Source organism: Trachypithecus francoisi, unplaced genomic scaffold (assembly GCF_009764315.1).
Source record: "Trachypithecus francoisi isolate TF-2019V2 unplaced genomic scaffold, Tfra_2.0 Lachesis_group7, whole genome shotgun sequence".
Classification (NCBI taxonomy): domain Eukaryota; kingdom Metazoa; phylum Chordata; class Mammalia; order Primates; family Cercopithecidae; genus Trachypithecus; species Trachypithecus francoisi.
This window is the reverse complement of record NW_022681472.1, coordinates 21,619,543-21,640,843: the sequence shown is the minus strand read 5'-3', so window position 1 is coordinate 21,640,843 and position 21,301 is coordinate 21,619,543. Positions and strand designations below refer to the sequence as shown.

Genomic DNA, 21,301 nt, shown 5'->3' with positions numbered 1-21,301 from the left:
CTGCAGAAGAAACTGTATCTTAGAGTATCTAGTGGAACAGGATGAACACAAAATTATCAAGGAAATTAAGTCCAGAAGAGGCCTGCTCGTCTGGGGCTGGCACCCTGGGAAGGCATGAAGGCAGCTGTATCTGTGCTGTCCCCATCTCCTTGTTGCATAAAGCCAGGGACCCAAATGAAGGGACCAGCTGGAGCTGTGGCAGGGGAACATAAATTGTGAAGATTTCATGGACATTTATCAGTTCCCAAATAATACTTTTATAATTTCTTATGCCTGTCTTTAATCTCTTAATCCTGTTATCTTCATAAGCTGAGGGTGTATGTCATGTAAGGACCACCGTGATAATTGTGTTAACTGTACAAATTGATTGTAAAACATGTGTGTTTGAATAATATGAAATCAGTGCACCTTGAAAAAGAATAGAATAACAGTGGCTTTTAGGGAACAAGGGAAGACAGCCATAAGGTCTGACTGCCTGCAGGGTCGGGCAAAAAGAGCCATATTTTTCTTCTTGCAGAGAGCCTATAAATGGACGTGCAAGTAGGAGAGATATTGCTAAATTCTATTCCTAGCAAGGAATATTAATATTAATACCCTAGGAAAGGAATGCATTCCTCAGGGGAGGTCTATAAATGGCCACTTTGGGAGTGTCTGTCTTATCCTGTTGAGATAAGGACTGAGATAAGCCCTGGTCTCCTGCAGTACCCTCAGGCTTATTAGGGTGGGAAAAAACTCCGCTCTGGTAAATTTGTGGTCAGACCAGTTCTCTGCTCTCGAACCCTGTTTTTGGTTGTTTAAGATGTTTATCAAGACAGTACACGCATAGCTGAATATAGACCCTTATCAGTAGTTCTGCTTTGCCTTTGTCCTGTTCCCTCAGAAGCATGTGATCTTTGTTTTGCTTTTTGCTGTTTGAAGCATGTGATCTTTGTAACTATTCCCTGTTTTACACCCCCTCCCCTTTTGAAACCCTTAATAAAAAACTTGCTGGTTTGAGCCTCAGGCGGGCATTACGGTCCTACCAATATGTGATGTCACCCCCAGCGGCCCAGCTGTATAATTCCTCCCTTTGTACTCTTTCTTTATTTCTCAGCTGGCCAAAACTTATGGAAAATAGAACCTATATTGAAATATTGGGGGCAGGTTCCCCCAATATCTCAAGCTGGAGAAAAAGAGGATCCTCCAGAGATCCAATCAGGGAGACAGACAAGATGAGTAAAGGGGGAGTTTTAAAATTTATGATGAATGATTCTTTTCTATTACCTTGACCTTAGAAAGATACCAAGAATGGAATGATAGTAAAGTCATACAGAAGCAATTAAGTTATAGATAGTTATAATTTAAAAAAAGAATTTCCAGCTAGTTCACTATGAGTAATAATTCATGTTACCTTAGGAGAATCTGACAGGTCCCTAACAGCCTGTGGTATAATCGAGGCTCCCACCAGGAAGTGATGGACTTACTAATCATGAAAGGAAAAAGGCAGACATATACTCTTGAATTTTGCTTTTAATTAGCAGTTCATTACCAATTAGCACTTAATTACTAATCATTTTTAATTATTGTTTTTAATCTCTCCTTAAGATGCAAAATTCCCCTTTGAATGTGCCTGTTTTCAGTTAAATTAATAAATTAGACTAAGAATAGGGGTTTCAACAAGGAAGTAGTCCTTAAATGAGCATTTACTAAGAAGAGATATGTTAGTCAAATGGATAATTCCCATAAAAATGACTCTATTCCTAAGTAAAAATATAGCTTTGTTTGAATAAACATGGAGGAACTTACACATATAAAATATATATTGTGTAAGTGAAAGAAACCAGTCAGAAAAAGCTCCATACTGTGTGATTCCAACTGCATGTCTTTCTAGGACAAAAGCAAAATTACAGAAACTAAAAGGATGAATGGTTGCCAGGGGCTGAGGGGAGGAAGGGATGAATAGGGGAAGTGCAGGGGACTGTTAGGGCAGTGAAACTGTTCTGTATGATACTGTAATGGTGGATACGTGACACTATGTATTTGTCAAAGCTCACAGAATATAAAATGCCAACAGTGAACCCTAATGGAAACCATGGGCTTTAGTTAATAATAATGCATCAATATTGGCTCATCAATTGAAACAAATGCAAGATGTTAATAATAGGGGGAAGCTAAAGGGAGGGGTGGTGTTGGGATGGGGAGAAAGAATCTATGAGAACTTTCTACTTTCTCCTCAAGTTTTCTCTCAATCTAAAATAAAGTCTATAAATTGGAAAAACATCTTCAATCAACTAGGTGGCTGAGAGCTTCTAATATTAGAAGAAAAACCTAGTGAGTATATTTATCTTATTCTTTTATTTCATTAATAAACACTTATTGTGACTGAGCACAGAATGTAGGCTTGGAGGACCTGAGATTAGACAGAATTGCCACCTTCAACAGTACCAAGCAACACATCATTACCCCAACAACAATGACAAATGTTTATTGAATACTTATAACTAGGCCCTGAGTGCACTATCTCATTTACTCCCACAAGAGAAACAAATAAGGAGACTTACATTTAATATTGGTTTGACAAAAAAAAAAAAAAGGGAAATGAGTTAAGAAAGTTTAAGTAAATTGTCCATGGTCACCCAGCTAGAAAGCAAGAGTCAGACCTGTATTCAGGTAGCTTGACAAATGTCATACTTAGAAGTCTAGTGTGTCCCCTAGTGTGTCCCTGCAGAAAAGTGTTGTAAAGCTGCTTTGAAGTGCTTTGTTTGTAGTGAAATATTTAAGTAAAGATATTAGAATGAATTCCATTACAAACAAGAATCAGATATGCTGCTTACTTTAGTCAGTTTGGGCTGCCAAAAAAAAAAAAAATGCCATAGACTAGTAGATGGCTTCAATAACAAACATTTATTTCCCACAGTTCTAGAGGCTGGGACATCCAAGATCAATGTGCCAGTGGATCCAGTGTCTGGTGACGGCCTTCTTCCTAGTTTGCAGATGGATGACTTCTCATTGTATCTTCACACGGCAGAGAGGAAGAGAGATAATCTCTTCTGTCTCTTTTTATAAAGGCACTAATCCCACTCATGGGGTTTCTACCCTCATGACCTAATTACCTTTCAAAGGCCCCACCTCCAAATACCATCACATTGGGGATTAGGTTTCAACATACAAATTTTAGGGATACACAAACATTTAGTCCCCAGCACTGTCCTACTTCAAAAAGCAGAATAGCACTTTTATAGAATAAATCTATCAGGTTATATAATTGTATTTCTCCATTCAAATTAAAAACATCCCTTTATTACAATTATCATTGTTTCTGGAAACATAAAAGTACCTTAGCACAAGGCAGAACTTTATAGCTATTTGGAATTACAGTACAAAGAAAACAAGTTGAAAAATGAGGTAAGGCTCAAATATGTATCTATATTTAACTTGATATAAATAGGAGAATTAAACATCACTGCTGCTTAGGGCTGTTAAGTCTTTTTCTATTATCCTGGCAATGTTGTTGCTCAGAACACTCCTAAAATGTAAAAAGAATAGTAGTGACTGTGGAAAATTAGATCCTTTCTTTTTCCAGCATAGGTTTCCCATAATCACACTTCAAGGACTCACTGGCTTTCACAATTATGAGACCATCTTGAATTGATGTAGCCTTTCTCCTAAATAGGACACACATAATCAATCCCCAACAACAAATATGTACCATGCCTAAGCAGTATATTAGGAGTCACGGACTAAAAGAAGTGGGAGGTAAGTTCATAACTGAACTGGGGGACAGACAGATAAACACACACACATGAACAGAAATAACTAGCTCTCAAAACGAAGAGAATGTTCTACAGGTGGATAACAGAAGCCTTGAAGATGAAAAGATCTTGTTCCAAGGTTTGCAAAAGGTCTGAACCCACAACCTGTAACATCTTTGAAATCCGCAGCTCCTGAATGTTGGTCTCCCAAGTTTCTGTCTACCTCTGTAGCCCTCATTGCTTGCTGTTTCTCGAATAACTGACTTTCCCTCATGAAAAGCCCAACTTCATCCATTGCAAACAGTTTCGTCTAGGACACACCTGCCTACTCAAAGAGGTTCTCCTTTGCAAGGTGGGTCCATGGATTTCCACTGGGCTACATTTCTGTAGAGACCAACTCCTTCCTCTGACCAGGAACTTTATAGCTATTAGGAATTAAAATACAAAGAAAACAAGTTGGAAAATGAGGTGAGGTTCAACTGTGTATCTATACTTTATATGAATAGGTGCATTAAACATCACTGCTGCTTAAGGTCGCTAAGTCTTTTTCTGTTATCCTGACCATGTTGTTGCTCAGATTACTCCTAAAATGCAAAAAGAATAGTGAATGTGGAAAATCAGATCCTTTCTTTTTCAGACATAGGTTTCCCATAATCACTCTTCAAGGGTGATTATGCAAACAGAGTTGACCATTTCATGGATGGTGAGCAGAGGTTTGGCAGCTTCTTGTTGGAAGGTGACCTTTCCTAGGACAGGTAATCCTCAGAAGCAGTGAAAACAGACAAATTTCCATACCCTGAGACCCTCTCTTCAAGGACAAAAAGTGACATTTTAAATTTTCTCCTTGGAGTGGTAGAAAATTACTAGTAGCTCTAATCATGAACTTAAATGGTAAAGAAAAAAAGTCTAGCTGGACTCCTCATAAAATGCCTTTGGGCTTATTATATTTCCCAGTTTGTCCAATGATAAACATGTTCTGTGGTCAAATAAGTCTGGGAAATGCTAAAGCCTTAGGGATTTACACTGCTGAATAAAAAAACACTAACAAATTCTGCAGTAAAATATGAATATAACTTTTCTTTAACTTTTCCTTTCCCTTTTTATGACACCAGCAACATTCCTAGGAGGCTTCTTTGGGAACTCTTTCTTCAGAGTCAAGTGATGTTCATGAATATAAATACCTATTCGGGGTGCCTGGTTGATGAATTTCCTTTTTCTGAGCGACTGTTGTAGGATGATTAGTTCCTGTAAATTGTCCTTCATGACAGAAAGTTCACACTCATCCTCTCACTGCCCTCCATCCATTACCTGGAGTCTGAAACAGAACAATCAATGTATTATTATGTAAATAGAAAGGGCAATTGTGTCTGTCATGACCAGGGCTTGTAAGAGAAGCAGAAACGTGCTGGTTTTCTGATGCTCTGAGTCATCTTCCCAGTGTCAGTTACTTCTCAACTTCTGGAAAAATAGACGCACAGGTAACAAAGTCCTTGCCATTTTCTTAGGAAAGGAGGTAAGGCACTCAGTGATGACTCATAGGTGCTGACAGAATTTTTGATTGATGGGGAACTCTTCCCACCAAAACATGGACAGCGATGTGGCTGCCCACAGGTAGAGAGTCCTGGCCTCCTGGGACGCTGCCCTTGTCTTCCATATCTCCTGTCATCCCTGGGCCTGTGATGTTCATTCTGCGGAGGCCCAGGGCTAATAACCCAAAGACCATAAGTCTCTTTTCTGCCTTCCTGCCCCACCAATGTACCCTCCATACTGTATTCAGAGGGGTCTTTCCAAAATGCATGTGTGTTTACCTCTCATTTCTATGAGACTCCATTAAAATGATAGTATAAACCCCAAATGATGAAAAGAACAGGATAAAAAATGTAAGCAGGTGAGAGGGTTTAGCAAACTTCTGAAATAATGAGAGCAGAGAAGATGGTGTTTGAGGAAGCAAGGGAGAGAAAGCAGTTGTAAGAGGTCCACAAAGGCACAGGAAGGTGGAGGACAGAGAAGATGCAGTGTCTCCCGAGGAAAATGTGGAGGAAGCGGCTGTAGGAGGCAGGCAGCTGAGGGAGGAGCACAACTGCAGAGCCTAGGAGGGGCTCAAGGCTCAGAATCTCCAAGTCTCGCCAAAGACAGGAATGAGAAAAGGGTCAAAAATATGAGGAATACTTGAAAGTTTATATATGGAAGAGTCAACCTCTTCTCCAGCTTTTCTCATCCCATGTGGAGAATGCCAGACATTCAAATGTCTGCCTGTTAGGCAACAAGCAAATAAAGAAATAAACATTGCCAAATATATTGTTATTGGCCTAAATGTGTCTCCTCGATGTAAAAAAATTCACATATTGAAATCCTAACTTCCCATATTTCAGAATATGACTGTATTTGGAAACAGGGCCTTTAAAGAGGTAATTAAAGTTAAATTAGGTCATATGGGTTGGCCCTAATCCAATATGGCTGGTGTTTTTGTAGGCAGAGGAGATGGAAGCATGGACATGCACAGAGGAAAGGCCGTGTGAAGGCACAGGGAGAAGATGGCCAACTACAAGCCAAGGAGAGAGGCCTGGGAAGAAAGCAACTCTGTTGACACTTTGATCTTGGACTTCTAGCCTCCAGAATGGAGAAAATAAATTTCTGCTGTTTAAGTTATCCAGCCTGGTATTTGCTACGGCATACTCAGAAAACTAATACATACATTTTTCTTTTTCTTTTTTTTTTTTGAGACGGAGTCTCGCTCTGTCACCCAGGCTGGAGTGCAGTGGCCAGATCTCAGCTCACTGCAAGCTCCGCCTCCCGGGTTAACGCCATTCTCCTGCCTCCGCCTCCCGAGTAGCTGGGACTACAGGCGCCGCCACCTCGCCCGGCTAGTTTTTTTTTGTATTTTTAGTAGAGAGGGGGTTTCACCGTGTTAGCCAGGATGGTCTCGATCTCCTGACCTCGTGATCCGCCCGTCTTGGCCTCCCAAAGTGCTGGGATTACAGGCTTGAGCCACCGCGCCCGGCCACATTTTTCTTAAATAAAATTGACAACATGACATTCATGCGTATCCCGAGTAAAGACTAGTTCACTGTGTGATCACCCTGGAAGGAAAACTGTTTGGCGAGAAGCAGGCTCCTTACTCTGCACACGGAGTTCTTCATCAGCTTTGTACTGAATAACTATTAAACATGAGGGTGCTACCAATCATACACAGGGTCACCTTCAGGGATTTCACAAAGATCTCCAGCATAAAATTGAGAATTTAAGATAAATAATGACCACGGATGGAATAGATAATTCAGGGAAAGAAAGAAAACTTAGAAACCTTCTAGTTAACATTCTTAAAGAAATCGGAGAGAACATTCCACTGTAAAGCAAGAACAGGAGTTATGAAAAAGTACGGAGAAAGAATAAAAAGTCTGGAGGTTGAATATACAGTTGTAAAATGAAAGTAACTGAAGAGCTGGAAGATATTGAAGAATATCTTAGAAAGTAGAACCGCAAACTAAAAGTTCTAACAGGACAGAAAATAGTAAACACAGATGGCCAATAGAGGGGAGAACATCTCATAACAGAAATCTCCAAAAAGAAAGAATAGAGAAAAATGGAAAAAAAATTATAACATAAATAATATAGGAGTTTTTTTTTTTTCACCCTTGAAGAGTAAGAGCCTCCAAATTAAAATTAGTACATAAAAAAAAGACCCAAAGACCATTCTAAAATTTCGGAACATCAACAAAAAAAGAAGAGACTAAAAGCTTCAGGTGAGAATAAGAAAAAAGGTCCTGTGAAAAATGAGAATCAGGCTGGGCATGGTGGCTCACTCCTGTAATCCCAGAACTTTGGGAGGCTGAGGCGGGTGGATCCTCTGAGGTTAGGAGTTCAAGACCAGCCTGGCCAACATGGTGAAACTCCATCTCTACTAAAAATACAAAAATTAGCCAGGCATGCTGGTGCATGCCTGTAGTCCCAGCTACTTTGGAAGCTGAGGTAGGAGAATCGCTTGAACCCGGGAGGCAGAGGCTGCAGTGATTTGAGATCACAACACTACACTGTCCAGCCTAGGTGACAGAGTGAGACTCTGTGAAAAAAAGAAAGAAAGAAAGAAAAAAGAAAGAAAGAGAGAGAGAGAGAGAGAGAGAGAGAAAGAAAGAAAGAGAGAAAGAAAGAAAGAAGGAAGGAAGGAAAGAAAGAAAGAAAGAAGGAAAGAAAGAGAAAGAAAGAAAGAAAGAAAAGGAAAATTAGAATGATACTGGATTTCTTATCAGCAGCACTGGATAATACAACACAAGAGAATAATACTTAAAGTTTTAGAAGAGAATTATATTTAACCTGAAATTATATACCTTGGTAAAGCATCACTCAAATTTCTGGGTAAAATATAACCATTTTCAGGAATGCAAGGAGTCAGAAAATATGTGTCTCATACATCCTTTCCTAGAAAGTTACCTGAGGATGTTCTCTAGCAAAATAAAATTCAGAAATCAAGAGGGAAAAAGTCCTGTGATTCTGGAAAGGGAATTCAATCCAGGGAAGAAGAAAAGAGAAGTCCCAGGAAGACACCTGTGTGTCAGATTTAGAAAGTAACTAGTTTGAAAGCAGCAGGTTAGCGTGCTCAAGGATTGAGGTCTTAAAAAGAGGGAGGGGGAAGACTTAATAGATTACTTATCATGATTGAAAATTTGAAAAAAAAGCAAAATTAAGACAGTTCATAATTCTAGGAAAAAAACAAAATGGGAATATAAAAAATATAAAAGTGTCAAATGAAAATTGTAGAAAAAAAACAAGATAACAAATGTAATCAGAGTCCATGATCTTACTCTTCAGTGAACAATTTACATAGTCAATAGTTAAAAACTATATTGGCTTCCCACTTTTAGAATCTGTCTATCTATCTATCTATCTATCTATCTATCTATTATCTATCTAGAACTTCTTGGCCCTTTGGCTAACATCAAGTGTAGAATCAATTATAGTAAAAGCACAAAAGCATGAAAGATTTAACTATGATTATAAAAATAATTAACATGGACAATCTAGAAGTAAAAGTATAGATGAAAGAGACTGAGAGATCAAGGTGCAGGAGGGTGTCTGAAAAGTTGAAGGGATAAAAAATCTCATCTTACAAGCTGGGAGTTAAGAGATATTGCTTATATCTAAAGAATCAAGAAATAATTCTGTGGGTATATTATTTAAAAGTGCAAGAGTAAGACAAAAACGAATAAAAAGCAGGTCATTTGGGCAGTGATCAACAATGAAGAATGAATAGAAAATTTGGCACATCTTGATGCAATACCATGCAATAAAAGAAGGATTTCATTTGGATATAGGAAAATGCTTGAGATATAATTTTAGGTGGAAAAGAGTAGATTATAAAATTTTAAATATAAAATGTTATTTAGTTATGTCTGGATAATATGTACGGTTTATGGGTAATTTTTATATTTCATTCATTCAACAGATTTTCTGCATTTCATTCATTCAACAGGCTTACTGGAAATCTACCATGTTTGGGACAAGATAAATGGATATGGCAACTTACAAAGACGATCAAAGTCCTGCTACACAGTTTACTGTCCAGCAAAGGAGGCACATATTGTACCAGTAACTATAACAAAATACGAGCTTTACAATGAAGGACATTCATGCTGTTAGGAAAATATAAGGCACAGGTGCTAAACCTAATATAGGAACCTGGGGAAGATTTCTTCAACAAATTATTTTTCAATGAATTAATTAATTAATGTAAATTGACAAATAAAAATTGTTTATGGTGTATAACATGTTTTGATATATATGTATATTGTGGAATGGCTAAATCAAGCTAATGAACATATCCATTACCTCACTTACCAATTTCTGGTTATGAGAACATTTGAAATTTACTCTCTCAATTATTTTAAGTGTTAAAATGAGAGTTTTTTTTTTTAAAGCAGAGATTCAGTATTAAGAACATGATATTATCTAAATTATGATTATGAGCTCAGGAAAAATGCTCAAGGGAAACAACAAAATATTAATTATCTGTGATGATCTTTAGATTCTGATATTCTGAGGAATTTTATATTCTTTATGCTTTTCTGATTTTTCTAAGTTTTCTGCAAAGAGCCCATATGGCTTTGGTAATCAGAAGAGATTAACAAAAGTTATTGTTGCTAGTGAAGCAGTTAGATATTTTGCTGTTTGAGAACCTTTCCTCAGTCCTCCTGTGGAAGCAGAAGACAGGTACTTAATCTACGTAAAGAACAGTTATAAACAATTACCAAAACACCTGTCCACCCTAGGCATTTCTGAAGGCTGTCATTGGAAATGGTAGATTTATTTCAACAAATGTTTCCGTTAGCCAACTTGGAGATGGTGTTTTTTTGCCACGAGCTATGCTAATAGAAGCTTGTGAAGGTACAAGGTGATGCAAGTGACAAAAATATGCCCACCAATTACCTATTATTTCTGATATTTCTTTATTAGACTGTTGTGTCAGGTCTGTTTTAATTTACCTATACCGTATATTATGTAACCATTAAAAAAAAAGACTTAAAACATGAAGTAATCCCTGTCTTTGTGCCCATGTTTCTTGGATTGTGTTTTTAGGTTCTAAAAGCATTTAAATTGATTCTCCAGTGACTCCTTTCCAGAAGTTATTCCTACATGTAAGATCAGATCTGTTAGGGGTGATTTCTATGGATTTGGATATTTAGTTTACTGCACATTTAAGTTATCTGCATTATGTTATTTCTCAAATCATAGATCCATATTATAATTTTAAGGATCCCTTTCCCCCTCCATACTGTCTCCAAAGATCACTTTTTTCAAAGGTCACCTAGGCAGAATAATCAAATTAATGCATTTTAATTTGGTAATACTGAAAAGTAAATTGCAATGTATGCACACACATTGAAAAGCAGGTGCCACAGACATTAGCATGCACAGAGAATTTCTGCATTCTCATGCCTTAGTTTATCAAATAAGGAAAATGTATAAAAAGCTACTCTGCAATTGGTGTGTGAATATATTACTTTATTTAAATGCATCTTCTCAGGCCAGACATGGTGATTGATGCCTATAATTCCAGCTGCTCAGGAGTCTGAGGATCACTTGAGCCCTGGAGTTCTAGGCTGCAGTGAGCTATCATGGTGCCTTCAGCCTGGGCAAGAAAGAGAGATTCTAGCTCTAAAATGTTTTAAAATTCATCTTTTCACCTAAATTTGTGTGCCTCTGCTGGAAAAGAAAGTCCAAAGCTTATTGTTACATTATGCACATAATATGGGCTGGTAATCAAAAGAACTGGGTCCTAATTCTCACCTTACCACTAACTAGCTGAGTGACTTCAGGTAAGTCACTTAATTCTCTGGTTCTCATTTAAACCGAGTGATCTCTTTAAGTCATTTCTAATGTGAACACTGGGTGCTTTAATGAGATATACATTTTGGATAATGATACGGTTAGGTTGTGTCCCCACCCAAATCTCTTCTTGAATTGTAGCCCCCATAATTCCCACGTGTTGTGGGAGGGACCTGGTGGAAGGTAACTGAATCGTAAGGGTGGGTCTTTCCCATGCTGTTCTTGTGATAGTAAATAAGTCTCATCAGATCTGATGGTTTTAGAAAGGGGAGTTCTCTTCCACATGCTCTCTCTTGCCTGCCACCATGTAAGATGTGCCTTTGCTTCTCCATTGCCTTTTGCCATGATTGTGAGGCCTCCCCTACCATGTGATAATGTGAGTCAATTAAACCACTTTCCTTTATAAATTACCCAGTATCTGGTATGTCTTTATTAGCAGTGTGAGAACAGACAAATACAGATAAATTGTGGCATGTAGAGGCTGCTGTGCATAGCTTCTCCTCCTCTGGGCTTCAGGAACATTTTTTTCCTTACTCCCTAGTTGGAGCCACTTTGGCTCCATTAATGACATACCCCAAGAAAACCTCACAGCAAGGACTCAACAGTGATGAGGGAGCTATACTAAAACAACATCCCCCAGATAGCCCAATGGGAGAGAGATTGGTACAGGAATGGGGTTAGTCAGAGACCAAAACTTGTGTCTTCTCTGGAAGAACCTCCCAGACCTCCCCAGCTAAACTCATAACCACATCCCTTTCCTAGTTTCTCTTCTGTATCCATTTACCGCACTGAAACTGCCTATTCCAAGTCAATGTTTCACCTCCAGCTCGACATTCAAGCTGAAATCTGCTAACGGGGTCAGAAAACAGGTCATAAAGGAAAGTAAGCAAAAATGTTGAACCCATTCCAGCTTAACAACAACAACAAAAAAGCCCACAATAACAAAATCTAAGGTTCTGTGTGTTTTCCTACCAATATAAAACACAGCTTTCTCCCAGAGACTCAACCATTTTCCATAATCATGATCTATTAACAACTCACGTCTTTCCAAGTAGGCACATTTCTTTCTCTGTTCTCTTGTGTCAAAAGTACATAACATGGTGCAGTGATCCAACTATGGGTTGGCTTCTCTGCAAACTGTCAGCATTTCTCTCCCTGCCTTCCCTTTGTTCCTAAGAGCAGTTGTGGATTGGTATAGACCCAAAGTGGAAGTTGAAACATGCATTGCATCATTTGTGACATTAGCTACAAAGGAAGCAACAGAAGTAATCAGAAATGAGGAGCAGGAAATTTCTGATAAACAACTCTGACGGTTATCTGGAAGCTGAATTGAATCACAGGCACAAGAACTTGGAATTGCATTTTGAATTGCAGAATTAGAGGTAACTGCCTCCCACCTATATGATAGTGTCAATTAATTCAAAAATTGAGTATAGTTTTACAGGTTTAGCATTCCATTCCATTCTGCAATATGTCAGAGAGCATTTATTTATTTAACAGGCTCACATGAAGCACATTTGCATTTGGAAAAAGAAATGATTAAAAAGAACCACCCTGGGTGGCCCAGATATGGATACTATTATGGATGTTGATAGTATTTGGAGGTGAAATGAATGAGATTACTTTCTACAGAGTCAATATTGATCAATGAAAACATGTAACTGATGAATTTAGCCCTGTGGTCAAGCAGTTTAAGATTTTTTCGACATAGATTAGGACGTTAGAATGGATACCTCTCACTGAGTTTGCATTAAGTAGAATAAGTAAATCTTGTTTAACTCATGCATCTCTCACTGGCCTTCTCGCTCTTTAATTTGGGAATAGAAAAGGGAGTCCACAATTAATTTTAGATTGTGAGAAGAAAGACAAAGGAGGAGCAGAGAGTTTCTGAGAGAACCTAAAATCTTTGTCACACCCCTTACTAACCCTGGTTTGTGCCCCTTCACCATAGGAGTAGCTCTTATCATCATTTAAAAAACTTCAACTGAATTTTAGGAGACTTATTGGTCTTGCTTCCTCAGGCTCATAACTCCTTTATGTGCTTGCTCTTGGGAGGAAAATGCAGGTAGACGTTTAAAAGCGGGATGTTCCTGCACACCCCTCTCCTGATGCTTCATTCTTTTCCAGGCAGAAAGATGGTGGGACTCTGTTCCTAGCAAAGGGATATTTCCAGATACTGAGGTGTTGTCAGAGACACCTGGTCAGGGAGGTTAGGAGAAGGGGCATCCAAATCCACCCCCTCTAACTGGCTGCTGCTTTCCTGGCAGGGCTGCACTGGGACACCTCCCTTCCTTCCCACTTCCCCTTCTTCCTCCCATTCGCTGTCTCTTTGCACACCCCTAATATGGCCTTTCATAGTAAGAGGTCAATATGTTTTCACACTTGGGAAATCTCATTCAAGAATTTTTGTCAATGGACAAGTCATAAGAAGCCCTTCCATTTTAGGGCTCGTTGACGTCACCAAGAGGCGATAAATATCTGTTGATATAATTGGATGTGAGATTCAGTGTTGAGATAGCAAAATTCTGCCCCTCGTTCCTTGGCAGGGCCCTATGATTTATGCAGGAGCAGAGGCAGCACGCAATCGAGCTGTCAAGAGAGCGTCAGCTTATTAGGCAAATGCTGCGTGGTTTTTGAAGAGGGTCGACACTATAAAATCCCACTCCAGGCTCTGGAGTGGAGAAACTCGGACACCAAGTCCATTGAGAGACTGAGGGGAAAGAGAAGAGAGAAAGAAAAAGAAAGTGGGAACAGAAAAGAGAAAGGAAGACAACCTCCAGAGAAAGCCCCGGAGACGTCCCTCTGCAGAGAGGCGGCAGCACCCGGCTCACCTGCGAAGCGCCTGGGAAGGTAGGGAGCGCCTGGACGGAACACACCACCAACTTTGCGTTGCCTGAGCTGCCGCGATGTGCGCCGCAGAGCAGGCTGCCACTGCCTGTGTACGTGTGTATGCATGTGTGTGTGCGCGCGTGTGTGTGTGTGTGTGTATGCGCGCGTGCGTGCGTGTGTGTGTGCGCGCGTGTTCGCGGACTGTTCCTTAAGACTACAGTAGTAGCTGGGATGTGGCAAAAGCAAACTTAGACGGCTGCTCTTCTTTACCCGTGCTGCCAGTTGCTCCTAGCTGGCTGTGTAAAGGAGCTCCCCCACCCCCTTCTATCCTAACCCCCGAGAGAAGGCAGCAAGGGCAGGGGTGGAGAGGGAAGACTAGGAGGCAGTAGTTAATCAATTTGGAAGAAAATGCTGAAATATCCGAAAGGGAGGTAGTCAGCGCGGGTGGAATCTTAAATCTGTGGCTCTTCTCTAGGCTCGGGAAAATTAGTTTTGAGGATCATTAGGAAGACGACGCAGGGACCATCCCTTCAGACTCTAGAAAGAAGGGTCACTCCTGGCCGGCCAGCGCGTGAGCTTAGGTACGGAGCCCGGCAGGCACCTCCTTCCCCGCTCCCCAGGTGTTTCAGCACCGCGGACAGCGCCCACCCTAATTACTGAAGCCAGCACGTCTAAGGTAGTCCCGTAGGAGGACCCCGTGTGCACCTGCCAGTTGAGCGAACTCTCACCAACTCTTTCTTTCTCTCTTCCCCTCTCTCATTCCGCCCTCCGCCCACCTCTGTGCCGCAGCGAGTGCCCCTAACATGCGGCTGCCGCTGCTCGTGTCCGCGGGCGTCCTGCTGGTGGCTCTCCTGCCCTGCCCGCCATGCAGGGCGCTCCTGAGCCGCGGGCCGGTCCCAGGAGCCCGGCAGGCGCCGCAGTACCCTCAGCCCTTGGATATCTTCCAGCCACCGCCGCAGTCCGAGCAGCCCCAGCAGCCGCAGGCTCGGCCGGTCCTGCTCCGCATGGGAGAGGAGTACTTCCTCCGCTTGGGGAACCTCAACAAGAGCCCGTCCGCTCCCCTTTCGCCCGCCTCCTCCCTCCTCGCCGGCGGCAGCGGCAGCCGCCCTTCGCCGGAGCAGGCGACCGCCAACTTTTTCCGCGTGTTGCTGCAGCAGCTGCTGCTGCCTCGGCGCTCGCTCGACAGCCCTGCGGCTCTCTCGGAGCGCGGCGCCGAGAACGCCCTCGGCGGCCACCAGGAGGCAACGGAGAGGGAGAGGCGGTCCGAGGAGCCTCCCATCTCCCTGGATCTCACCTTCCACCTCCTCCGGGAAGTCTTGGAAATGGCCAGGGCCGAGCAGTTAGCGCAGCAAGCTCACAGCAACAGGAAACTCATGGAGATTATTGGGAAATGAAACGGTGCGTTTGGCCAAAAAGATTCTGCATTTAGCACAAATAATAATAATAAAAAAAAATACAGTATTCTGTACCATAGCGCTGCTCTTACGCCATTTGTTTATTTTTATATAGCTTGAAACATAGAGGGAGAGAGGGAGAGAGCCTATACCCCTTACTTAGCATGCACAAAGTGTATTCACGTGCAGTAACAACACAATGTTATTCGTTTTGTCTACGTTTAGTTTCCGTTTCCAGGTGTTTTTAGTGGTGTTTTAAAGAGAATGTAGACCTGTGAGAAAACGTTTTGTTTGAAAAAGCAGACAGAAGTCACCCAATTGTTTTTGTTGTGGTCTGAACCAAAGAGAATGCCATTCTCTTGGGTGGGTAAGACTAAATCTGTAAGCTCTTTGAAACAACTTTTTCTTGTAAACGTTTCAGTAATAAAACATCTTTCCAGTCCTTGGTCAGTTTGGTTGTGTAAGAGAATGTTGAATATTTATATTTTTAATAAAAGCTGCAAAGGTAATCATGACTTTATTTTTTCTCTTCAGTGCTCATACACTGGAAATACTCTCATCTCTTAGCTTCCTCCAAATTGTCTTCAGCACCAGAAAAGAAAAACAAAACTTCCTGCATTGTACTTTTCCACTAAAAATACAAACATATATCAGTGGCTTACACAGACCCTGCAATCACATTGGGCTCATCTCTGTGCCATGGACTACTTCTCTGAGGTTGAGTTAATAATTCAGGAAGTTGCTCCCAGCAGCTCTAAAACATGGTAATTCTAAAAGGGAAGATCATTTTATAATGGAAATAACATTTAGCCCTGATCAATTAAAAGATGTGAAATAATTGGAGAGAGTGGGGAAAAGATGAAAGAAAAAGAGAAGTGTCAAGGTAGAAATTCCTCCAAACTATATGACCAAAATGCTGCATTCTTTCTCTATGAGAAAGACTCACTCTGTCAAACTACTACTTTGGTACCATGAAACAATTTTTTCTAAGCTATTTTCCAATTACTACTTCTAATAAGAGAAACTTAATAGCATCTCCACTTAAGATGACTAAATTTAGTCATTATAAAATGTCACATAGGAAAAATTTTCTTATGAAGAACATTTTGACTTTAATAATTATACAAATATCCTTCACATTTATGCCTAGGCCAACCTTACTCACTTTTATTCTTAGGAACATGAGCTACCTTTATTCATTTCTAAAACTGAACAACACATTTAATTAGTTTTACAGTGCATTTGCCTTTGGTAGTTTAGTTATAGCTTTAAACAATTCAATCAAATGTTTAATACTTCAAAATTAATTTGTATGAAGATGCATCTTATCCTGGGACCTTTGAAATACACTTAACTAATGGATGAATAAGATAGTACAGAACATTGAATAAATCATTATAAGACAAAGCTTTTAAAAACATCATTTATTTAAGAGTTCATATAGAGTAAAGTTACACTTATGTTCTGAAGGAGGCATTATGGTGGGACAAATATTAACAAAGCATGATTTAAATATATATACATATATTTAATGTGTGATATGTTTGTATATATATTTAAATACATGCAATTGTTCTACAATTTACCAGATTGGTGCCACAGTGAATACAAGAGAAAGTAGACAGCTCTTGCTGGAAGATCTTTTTTAATTAAAGTGCCTAATATATGAAAATCTAAAACTAATATTAGAAAAATGTCACAAGAGATGCCTAGGCCTTCAGCTTTCTGGACCATGAAAGTGTCACCAAATTCAAAGAACATTTCTGAATGTACATCCAGTGATATCTGTTATGCAAAAGAGGAAAACTTTGTGAAACATTTCATAGCTTTGGTCAATGATTTACTTTTTGTCCATGTATTGATAAATCAGTCACTTCTGAGTTGACACTGATTTTCACTGACCACTTGTACTGTTAAAGAGTAAAGAAAATGAGAACTACTATAATATAATAACAAAAAGCCAGTGCCTATGAAAGACAAGAGCATAGTGACCACTTTTTTCACCATTTGCCACTTGTTACTGACATACACATGTACCACACCTACACACCCTTCACAATGTTTCCCACACAATAAAAGATTTGCATACGATCAAGTTTATTATTTCCAGTGCTTTCTGCAACTATTTTCTCAAAATATTCTCTCCCCCGAATATGTTAGATAAGTCATCTGGAATTACAGTTTTGGGTTATTTTTGCAGAAATCCTGTTCAGAGGTCCCTTTCATCATTTGCATAATATTAATTTCACTTGGGCTTCCTGTTGCCCACATGCATCTCAGCCAGGCAGACAGAGGGGCAGCAGTTGGAATGAATATCATTCATTTAGGGAGTTCAACCAGGAAAAGGAGAAGATATGGCGAGCTGGCTCAGAATCAGCTCCACTGCCACTCGCTGGAGCTGCAGCCTGTCCCTGGAGGGGAGGAGCCTCAAATCCAATCTGCAACGGAAGAAAATGGGAATCAGAGAAAAAAAGAGATTTGTTATTTTTGGAATGGTCCAGTCACTTTTCTACTGAGGAGGAAGTATAATAATAATAACAATTATTATTATAATAACAACATTATTATATGGGACATAATCATTAGAAATGGAAAGCAAGCTCAGATTATTTTGGCTACAGCCAAGAGTCATGAAAATAATTCACACTCATGATACAAAAAGAAGGAACAGTAATGCATGCAGTGAAGAGAAGTTCTTGGGAAAAAGGAGTTCAGGCTATACTAGCTTTTTTATTTTTTATTTTTTTTAAGCCCACTTGTAAATGATTTATTCAGATGAGAGTCTCATTGAAACTTCTAGGAATTGGGTTTAGAAAAGCTTGCAGAATTTTTTAAAAATTCCAAATTTAAATGACACTGCTATGCCACGTAACATTGTGGGACATAATATAATCCCTCCACTGCTGAAGAAGTTTCTACCATGTACATACATATATATTATCTTACTATAATTTTTGCAAAACTACAGGCTTAATTTTGGGCAAATCATGATGGGATTTTTTTTCTCTAGGTAATAAAATCTAATAACCATATCCATATTAAATCAAATCCAATATTTGCTGAAATGCAATTTGATTTTATGAGCTCAAACTCTTTACATTTCAAGGTACCATGACAAACACCGTTCTTCTTAGGAGAACTATGGATAAATAAGCAAACACGTTCCGATGACATCACTGGTAAAACTATCCCACCAGATTAGAATGCCACTGATTTCAAAGCAATGAGGTAGCCACATGCATTCAGCTCAGAAGCACTGGATGATTTTATGAAGCTGCGATATGAATGGATAATACCTGGCACAAGCAAAGCAGAACTTCGGTTAAGTACACTGTTTTACTGCCACTGAAAATAGTCTTGAGAGCAAAACAAGTTATTGGCCTGCACTTTACCAGATTTTACCCTAAACATATGTTTGGGGATGATGTTTCAAGAGCGATAAAATTATCCTAAGTCTTTATGGCTTTGGGATAATCCTTTGTGCTGCCACATCGTTTCCCGACAGAAAGTTAAAAAGGGTCATGAAATTATATTAGCCACAGTAGAATAAAACTGAAGTACGTAGTTTTCTGTGAAGGGATAGTGGAAACATCAAGTGAAATTGGGCTTTTTGAAAAAGAATGTTACTAGATTCTGTTGGTAATGTGTCAGATACCTCAATGTCCTTGAAAGTGAAGTAAAATAAACATTATCCTGACAGAATCCTGCACCTATTTTTACATGTTGAACTCCTCCCTTGCCCACCATAATCTTCCCACCCTGGCTAATAAACAAACAAACGAACAAACAAAAAACAAACCCTTAAGTCTCATGTATGATTTATGCAAACAACAACAACAACAAAAAACCCAAAAGCCCAAATGATGTGGGAATATCATAAGAAGACTTATTTTTAAACATTCAATTTGAGTGAATAGTGAATTCCGCCTGGATGAACAGACCATCAAGGTCCATTTTGTGGCCTGTTTTTCTTGAAGATAGTTTCTAAACTAAAGGGAACTTCCATGGCAGCTGTTCTGAAATAGCTGAAGGGTGAAACGAGTGGTGTAATGTGTTTTCTGCAAAAGGCATAATCTTTGGGAAACTGCTGGTAGCAAACAAGCCCCTGAGACTGCTTTTGGGATGTGTATAAATTTTTGTGCTTTCCAGTACTAGAGATTAATATCTATCTTCCATTTAAAATGTTTTAGTTGTTAACCCACTATTGCCTTCATATTTGGGATTACATAGTTTGGATTGGCTTCTCTTATACCTCCATATTTCCAGGAAATTATTAGGTTTTCCTCCAAACAATATGGACCAATGCTGTCTTTCAGAAAAGAAAAGCCAGTACCAGAGTGGGGGGTTATCCAATAGCAGAGGTTATCCTGAGTATCTTTAGATAATTGTACCATCTCCTTGGTCTTGTTTATATCCACTGAGGACCCAACAACCAGCTCAGCAAAGAAAGTTCTGTGCAAAGAGGCTTAGCCTAGTTTTGAATCCCATACCAACTAGTTATTAGCTGTATGACTTGGACAAGTTAGTTAACTCTCTGAGCCTTAGTTTTCTCTTCTGTAAAATAGAGATGAGAACCTACCCTACAAGGTTGTTGTAAGGACTGAATAAATAAAGAAATACACATAAAGCACTTTACACATGACTCACTTATATTAGGTTGGTCCTTCCTTCCTTCCTTCCTTCCTTCCTTTCTTCCTTCCTTCCTCCCTTCCTTCCTCCCTTCCTGCCTCCCTTCCTTCCTTCCTTCCTCCCTCCCTCCCTTCCTTCCTTCCTTCCTTCCTTCCTTCCTTCCTTCCTTCCTTCCTTCTTTCCTTCCTTCCCCTCTTCCCTCCCTCCTTTCTTTCAACAGTGAAGAGACTCCTCTGCCATGCAGAATCACCTGGGGACTGTTCATGACAAACCATATACAATAGCACTGACCCCCCAGTAAGAAAAGACAATAGTATTTGCAATCTCATTTTTCCAGAATTGGGCATCATTTCTATGATTTAATCCCTTCAGTGTGCTGTAATCACGGGCCTCAAGGACACTGTTCAGTGTATCTCCAAAAGGCCCTACTTCATACATGGCTACCTCATAAAGGAAGAATGAGTTAAAGATCTAAAACTCTTTTCTATAAGCATAGCTCATCAAATCAAAAGCAGATCTTTTTCCTATAACCTTCCCCAGATGGAGCTGTATATATGTGTTCCTTCAAATAGTTTCCTAAATGCTAGCTCTTGTTTATTACAGGAAGTGCTGTGTCTTGGGAATAGTGATGTTCTATGAAGCAGAACAAGGTACAGAGAATTACAAGCACTGTTCTCCTCTACCTGCTTGGGAGCTTGTCCTGCATTCCAGTTTGGTCTGATATGCACACAAAGGTAAACAACAGATTATTAGTTCCATATTACAGTCATGTGTTTTTTAATGTCGGGGATACCTTCTAAGACATGCATCCTTAGATACTAAGCAGACATTAAAAATAGCAAGATCATGTCTTTTGCAGGGACATGGATGGAGCAGGAGGCCATTATCCTTAGCAAACTAACACAGAAACAGAAAACCAAATACCACATGTTCTCACTTATCAGTGGGAGCTAAATGATGAGAACACACGAACACATAGAGGGGAACAACACACACTGGGGCTTTCGGAGGGCGGAGGGTGGGAGGAGGGAGAGGATCAGGAAAAACAAGTAATGAGTGCTAGGCTTAATACCTCGGTGATGAAATAATCTGTACAATAAACCCCCATGACACAAGTTTACCTACGTAACAAACCTGCACTTGTACCCCTGAACTTAAAATAAAAGTTTTTAAAAAAAGAAATGCATCCTTAGGTAATTTTGTTGTTATGTGAACATTATAGAACGTACTTACATGAGCCTCAGTTTGGGTTAGGCACTTTCCGTAACTTGGAACTGTCCTGTACACAGAGACAGACGTCCACAAGGCTCTGTCAGAATGCATGCTCATTAACACCCATCAACAAGAAATGATTTTAGATTTAGTTTGCTTCTACCTCTTGGCTATTGAGAATAATGT

The 21,301-nt window shown here is 39.7% G+C and overlaps 2 protein-coding genes and 1 long non-coding RNA gene across 7 annotated transcripts in view; 1 reads left to right on the top strand and 2 right to left on the bottom strand.

Moving 5' to 3' along the window:
- Nucleotides 1-3,059: 3,059 nt before the first annotated feature.
- On the bottom strand, nt 3,060-14,570 carry LOC117078864. The gene is made up of 3 exons (XR_004435185.1): nt 13,883-14,570; nt 4,913-5,046; nt 3,060-4,156 (listed from the first exon to the last, which is right to left on the bottom strand). It is a non-coding gene; the product is annotated as an uncharacterized LOC117078864 (long non-coding RNA).
- On the top strand, nt 12,322-15,783 carry CRH (corticotropin releasing hormone). The gene is made up of 3 exons (XM_033202374.1): nt 12,322-12,433; nt 13,598-13,901; nt 14,670-15,783. Exon 3 carries the CDS (start codon nt 14,684-14,686, stop codon nt 15,272-15,274), a length of 591 nt encoding a protein of 196 aa, XP_033058265.1. The 5' UTR covers nt 12,322-12,433; nt 13,598-13,901; nt 14,670-14,683; the 3' UTR covers nt 15,275-15,783.
- A 900-nt stretch (nt 15,784-16,683) lies between these two features.
- The window catches only part of TRIM55 (tripartite motif containing 55), a 49,412-nt gene continuing 44,794 nt past the window's right edge, over nt 16,684-21,301 (bottom strand). For 3 of the 5 annotated variants that reach the window (XM_033202372.1, XM_033202369.1, XM_033202370.1), the window contains one exon: nt 16,927-17,712. In XM_033202372.1, the coding sequence (XP_033058263.1) occupies nt 17,590-17,712 (123 nt within the window). In that variant the 3' untranslated portion in view covers nt 16,927-17,589. Of the gene's footprint in view, nt 17,713-21,301 lie in introns of all 5 variants that reach the window. The other 2 variants (XM_033202373.1, XR_004435184.1) reach the window with 2 other exon arrangements.

Bases quoted from the DNA above. Each gene is read 5' to 3' on its own strand.
- CRH (XM_033202374.1), top strand. From the start codon at position 14,684: ATGCGGCTGCCGCTGCTCGTGTCCGCGGGCGTCCTGCTGGTGGCTCTC.